The 7152-nt window shown below is 39.8% G+C and overlaps 1 protein-coding gene across 2 annotated transcripts in view; it reads right to left on the reverse strand.

The window, feature by feature from the left end:
• Positions 1-2574: 2574 nt before the first annotated feature.
• Positions 2575-7152, reverse strand: part of necab3 (N-terminal EF-hand calcium binding protein 3) — a 45291-nt gene continuing 40713 nt past the window's right edge. For both annotated transcript variants that reach the window (XM_061043296.1, XM_061043295.1), the window contains exon 13: positions 2575-3537. In XM_061043296.1, coding sequence (XP_060899279.1) covers positions 3509-3537 — 29 coding nt within the window. In that variant the 3' untranslated portion in view covers positions 2575-3508. The remainder of the gene's footprint in view (positions 3538-7152) is intronic.

Below are 7152 nucleotides of genomic sequence, written 5' to 3' on the forward strand. Positions count from 1 at the left end.
ATTCCCTGGCATCCTGCCCACACAGCTGGATAACCGTGTTTTGATCCACAGAAACCTTAAGAAAAATTAAAGTGCTGTGCGTATTTCAAAGCTCCGTAATTGAGAGCTGACAGAAAACGCAGGAATACAATTTCAGGCGGAAATGGAGGGACACGTTTCTTTGATCTTTAATTGTGATCCTGACTCCAGGCATTTCTTTTCTTAGATTGCTGATTGGATTATTTGGATTCCTACATCTTACTCCAATTAAGTTCAGAGGTATCTGGTATATGCAATTACCCTTGATAAAATGCTTAATCATGCTAAAGCAGAAACAATCCAATTTTTTGGTTGTTGTTTTTTTTGCACAGGATCAAATGACCATGAGGAATTTGAAAGCTTTTTTTTATTATTTATTTAAACACTACAGAGCTTTAAAGTTGAAGAGTATTCAGATTTCATATAAACGTGTTACATCATGTTTAGGGTGGTTCATGTATAGGTCCTAGTGATAATTTAAAAAAGAGACAAAACAACGTACACTTTTGTACGCTGCTCTTACCCAGATAAAGGAAACTTGAAGGACATTTAGTGTGCCGACTTTTCTGTCTCTTTTTTAGTCTTGTTGCGGCCGTGCACCTGAAATATTATTTACTGTCGAGTGTGCTCCTTTTTGCAGTTTTTTTTCCTTGTGATAATTTCCCTGTTAATTAAACCAAAATTAAAAGTCAGACAGGCTGAAAGTAATAAAACAGTCACAAAAATGAAATGAAAATTAAGCACATTTTGTTTAACGTTGCTTTAACGCACAGTCTGTAAAATCTGCTACAAAGGGGCTCTCAATCAAAACAATAACGAAAGATGACGTCAAGGCTGGCGGAGAATCGGAGAGTGATTCTCTCAGCTACTTTCTTTTTGTGTATCCTCCGACTACTGCCTACTACTATCGAACGCTGTTTGTAGTATTAACTGCATACTGCGTTCATCAATAGTAGTATGAAGTATGACTGCAAGTCGTCGTTATTTTGCAGTATGCCAGCCCCCGGCTAAACTAGTTTCTGGAAATACAGACGTTAACAACAGCCAAGCTGACGGCAAACACCACTACAGTGTAGCATCCACTAACAGTCAGAAGATCGCTGAGAAGTAATTCATTTTGATTTTAATTATTTTGCTGTACACCATTTCAATCTCTGACCTTACGCTTTGCATTTTGGGAAACAGTATGCGAGGGAGACTGGTCCGATCCAATCAGTACACATCCGGGTATTTTTGGCAGATCTTGCATTTATTTGCATACGGCATAAACTGCATTTGGGCCAAATCAGTCACTAGTAGGCCGTTTCGAAAAGCACAATAGTGTTTCCTTCTTTATTTTCTATTCCAGCCCCTTGATTCATGTCTAGTTGTACTTCCTGCCCTTGCGTGTTTCCCCTCCTCTTTGATTGCCCTTATCAGTTTCACCTGTGACTCGTTGTGTTTGATTACCCCCAGTGTGTGTTTACGCTCTGTGCTCCTTCCCTTCTGTGTCAGTTCATTACATCATACCTTCCCTGTGGTTCATTGTGGAGTCGTCTTAACTTCCAGTGTTCTCTTTGTGAATTTTTAACTTTTCACCTCCCAGTGTTTCCTCTTTGACTTCTTGACATCGTCTGCTGTGTTTTGTCGGACTTTTCAGAACCTTTAGTTGGCCGTTTAATTTTGGACTCCTTCATAAGTTAGCACTTGTTTGAGCCTTTTGCCTATTTTTGTTTTGTTTAAATTAATACTTTTGGTTTATCTTCACTTGGGACCAGCACCTTTTGAGTATACAGTATCTTGACATGTGCAGGTAAACAATAACAAATTGGATGGCCGAGTGTGGCTAATGTTAGCAGTGCTAGCTAGCACCACCAGGCTTTAGTAGCAGGTTAACATGTACGGGCCTGTGCTGGTTACATTGCTACAATTGGACTGAGTGGCTATGTCAGCGTAACCTGACGCTGCCTATACACTTAACTATAACTTTATCTCAATTATTTTTCAAATTTAATATAATGCCTAACTGCGCTGCTCTAAAGCGAGGCCATCTGTCCACATGTGATGGTTATCCGAGCAGAATAGCAGGGAGAGAGCAGGCACGTTAACCAGAGCTACAGCCCCAGCTAGTGGTGTCTGGCTGAGTAACAGTCTAGACACAACATGTAACCGACATTGTGGACATTCATTTCTAAAAACACTAATAATTAGTTCAGAAACATAAAAAAATATTATCAGTTCCACCTATTAGTAAATCTGGTCATGGTGCTTTATCGCTTAGTTGACTAATCGCGCACATTTATAAGCTAAGAAAATGATAACCCCGCACAAAAAAGCAAAGATCTCATTAGCATCTCACTGGCCTGTCAAAGATGAAGTTCTAGTGTCTTTTTTTTTTTTTACTTGTCAAAACAAACATTTTATAAGCTTTTAACGATTTTTATTAAAGTTGCTTCTCAGTTTGTTTACAGTTGGTGGCATACAATACTGAACCAAAACACAGCGGAAATATGAATACATCCTCCTTATTTACACACGAAGCACACTCTGATCCAAATAAATACATGATACATTAAATATATTTAAAGTTTATAACTTAGTGTTACAATAAAACCCCCCCACAAACTGTCATTTCCCCTTGAATACACATTATTTAAGAGATACTTTACATTTGAAACAGAGAATGTGCTTCTCAGACTAAAGACTGAGGAGATAAAACTCATACCAATAACTGACCACTTAAATATCGAGCACTAAATTAAAGTCAGGGCAGGTGGCGTGTTTCTGTTGACACCTTTTGTTGGCACTGTATGCACAGGACAGTAGGAAAGCGACAGGAAATAAAAACAGTGCTACAGTATCTATAATACAGCGTATACAGCCAGGAGAGAAAGGTAGTGTTTCACAGTCAACAGCATGCATGTTTCAGCTGCAGTAACCCTTTATCTCCTCTTCCTCTCGGCTTGTCTGAAATCGTATTCCACAGTAAACAACTCATCAAAAGCACAAAACACTACTGCCATGGTTGTTTTCATTCCAATTTGATTTGCAGTAGTGGCCTATTCTAGCGTGGTTTTGGTGGTTTCTCCACTGGCATAATTATCAGAAAAACACTGCATGAGAGAGGAGGCGATTGCACAAGTGAAAGACGGAGTTATTAAAAAAAAGAAAACTGCTTTTGCGTCGCGCTGAATCCGTCACTTTCAAGTGTATAGATCGGCTATAGGGGTGCGACTATCCCTTTTGATACAAGCGGCACAATAATGAGCATTCGCAGTCAGAGGAACATTAAAGGATGCTGCTGGAGGAAGCTGGATGACGCCATTGTCTCAGTCTCCTGTTGCTTTCAAACACATGGATGGATGCCTTTTGAATTCCCATATGCATGTGTGTATGTGTGTGTGTGTGCGTCTGTGTATGTGTTCTGTGCATGCGTGTGGGTGGGAAGGTTGAAGCGGCAGTGTGTCTTTGTCCGTGTGACAGTGTAGGCAGTGGATGTGACATCCAGGGGTTAGTTGTTAGTCATAATCCACCAGGACGCTGAGGAAACACAGAAAGAGAGAGAGAAAGTTAGGTCTAAAAAAATAATAATAATAATAATCCACTGCAGAAATCCGTCTCCTGAGGGAAGTGTCAGCGCACATTAAGAAATGATTAATCCAATTTTCCAAATTATCAGCTAAACATTTCCATCAGTGAAAATTATTTCTTTCCTCCAGGGACGAGGCACTTAAAGCATTTAACTGAAGGAGAATCAGCTTTATATACACCTGACGCAAGGTCATAAGCTTGTGTGCTGTTTTCAAACCCTCTGCATGATCTTAAATTATATTTAACCCTCCACCTTTTTTTGGTCTTAGCGTGGCATTCGCTTAAGCTATGAGAAGATTCTTGGCGATCAAATAAAGGTGATTGTAAAATAACCACATTCTTTAAACGCCTGGCTGCTGCTGTGCTAAGATCTTCCAGAATCATTCTGAAACCGTCAGAGGCACAGATACTAACAGCAGCAGCTCGGAAAAAAAGATGGATGTTTTATTATATTTTTTCTATTATTGATTGAGTCGTCCTCTTCCCGCGCTCTTGATGTGCACCTCATGAACTCCTCTCTCTCCCAATCAGTGCATTGTGGCCTCCTCAGCAGCCAAACTCATCTTTGACTCAGAGCAGAATAACATACTAATGATGTCTCTGTCGGAGGAAAAACAGGGGATGCCTCAGTGCAGCCATCAAAGCAGCTTAACAGCTATTACACTGCAAATAACACCCTGAGAACGAAGGAACAATGCTACAAGCTTAACTACATCGTTCAGGTCTCTTACTAGTAACCTCTATTGTTACATTTTCATCATGAATATTTAGATTCATATAATGAAAAAATAAATAAACCGTGGCATTCTGAAAATGACTTTACTGTCACCTTATTTCGTGTGTGAACCGTGTGTTTCGCCTGTAGCTTCCTGAGGTTCGCTCAGCTGGTCGCTCAGGGTCATTTTCAGTGTGCCACAGTTTATTTTATTTTTTCACTGTACGTTCCTGCAACCGACCCAGCACCTGAGAACGAGTTACATTTTCTGTTCATGATTTCATTTAATCTTTATTTCTTGTCAGTTGAGTTAAATATTAACAAGTTGATACAATTTTGAAAATTGTAATTATCACGGGGCAAAATATCAATATGGCATCATGGCATTGCCTAACTCAGGGGTTCCCAAATGTTTCTGCCAGCGATGCACAAAATAACAGTGCAAGAGATGGGGACCCCAACTGTCTGTGGAAGTGGTTGGGCACATTCACATGCATAAATAAGCTTATCCAAACACTGGCTTTAGAACAACATTAAAGAATATACAGCAGTCTTAAAATAAATATATTATTTCAGTTTGTCTGTGTCCGTTTGTATTTTTAAAGAGCAACAGACGCCTACATTATTCCAATCTTTCATTTCAGCACAAATCTCCCTTAATGATTGTTTTTTTTTGGTACATTATTTCACAATAATGGGTAAAATATTGAATCTTAAATCTTTTAAAAATTGTATTTGTTTTTGGAAGGCATCTGGCGACCCTGGTCTCAGTGTCTCACGACCCCCCGGGGGGCCAGATCCCCACTTTGGGAACCACTGGCATAGCTCGTGTGATACAATAATCAGTTGCTGTTGCCAAATAGTGATATTACATTACTTCATTACTCCTCATAGTGGTGCATATCAGGTTCAGGTTCAGGTTACTGAGGGTAACCTAACTGGAAGCCAAATGGCCAAGTTGACAGTGGGATAAAAGAAGAAGAAGACGTCAGCAGTGTAATGACAGACAGCAGTGAAAGAAGTTCAGAGATAAGGCGTGACACGAGGTCAAATAAACACTTAATTTCAGCAAATGAATACTTGAATCCTGCTCTTCACTTTTTCTAGAGGCATTTTATATGCTTCAGTTAATCAGATATGCTGATGCATCATTATGTTCTCGTAATTTATTAATAACTGCTATATCGCTGCAAGATATCCTGGGACACATATGGCACATCGTAACATATTGTATTTAACTGTAATGTGTTAACCTGCAGTTCCCACCCCTGTTATCACACAAACACACACACACACACACACACACACACACACACACACACACACACACAAGTTGTCTTTCTGCATTCATCACACTCTGGCTATGTTTAGGTATTTTTCTTTGCCGTCCTACTCTGACTTAAGTTTTTTTTACTGCCTTGTTAACACCTCATGTAGCTGATATGTCTCATTCATGTATTAAAACCAGAGCTGTGAAGTCAGAAACAGTCGGCATGCGTACACTTCACATCGGTCACATATACAGTATCAAAGTCAACAACCATGTACAGTAACCTTGCATCAAACGCTCAGCCCACACAGCTGAATCACCATCTGCAAACCTCCCATGAACTCATCAGAGGCAGAATTAATAATAATGAACGGGTTAATGAAGTAATGCTCGGGCTTTTTCTGAAGCAGATGAAGAGGGCAAACTCAAATGTCAAGATGAGCCAGAGAGGAGTCGTGTTGTAGCCTGCTCTGCAGTGATTCACGCCCATCAGCCATGTGTTGTTCAGTCCTACATCTCATGATGTAAAGATGAGATACGTGCGTCATGTAGAAGTCACACTGCCAAATTGAAGGATTACTGCTTGCTCATTTCAGGTGAGAAAATGATTAAGATTCTGCCTCCCTCAATTTACCTTTTTAACACACACATATGTGACGCAAGCAAAACAGAACCAGCAGCCTGCACATGACTCATAATATTCAGAGAGGATAAGATGCACATGTATCTTTTTTTTTAGAAATGTTCAATTTTTGCACCGTGGATGTCTGATTTGAATGCTTTTTCAACCTTTAGGCTTAAAAAAACAACAACATTCAGTGCACTCTTAATATCCACAGATAAGCTTTGAGGACATCTAAACATAACTAATATTTGTCAAATGCATGGAAAATGTGGGAAAAAAAGACTTAAAGAGGTAAAAGAAGCGCCAACGGGTTAAAAGCTCAACATAATGATGTAAAGTGAGGTTCTAAGAGAATCGTTCACTATGCAGAGTGTTCACACATGAAGGGTGACAACAGCTCCCTCAAAAACATTAAAGTATGACAATTTAAATATTGTTAAATGCAAAGTGAAGGGGCGAAATCATGGAGTGTAAATATTAATGGACGAATCCTGAGTGACGTCAGCCATCTGTTACAGCAGGGGGCTCCGGAGGCTCAACAGCAGCAGCCGCCATGCTGGAAATGCTGTCTCAGCCTAACTTTAAGTCAACTTAACGACAGGGTTAGAGCCGGATCTGAGGCGGGTTTTAAGCCTCTTGACGAATCGTTACATCGCACCCTCCTGTCAATCATGTCAGCTACTTGCCTAATTATGGAATATCGTTCATAAAATCAAAACCGAGCCATTTAAAAAAAAAAATGCATCCCTCATACAGTGTGTGCCCATGATGACAATAACTAATCAGACCTATTTGTTTTTTTGTACCAGGCTGTAAACGTTAAGTTATGCTGTAAGCGGACACTCGACGAACTGCAGGATTTTGCACTTCCGCATTGGCTTAATTTTTCAAGACCGGAGGTTGCCGCTTGGGCGACACACAGCTGCAAATGTAGATGTTTCAACATTATATTTT

The sequence above is a fragment of the Labrus mixtus genome, chromosome 7 (assembly GCF_963584025.1).
Source record: "Labrus mixtus chromosome 7, fLabMix1.1, whole genome shotgun sequence".
Lineage (NCBI taxonomy): Eukaryota > Metazoa > Chordata > Actinopteri > Labriformes > Labridae > Labrus > Labrus mixtus.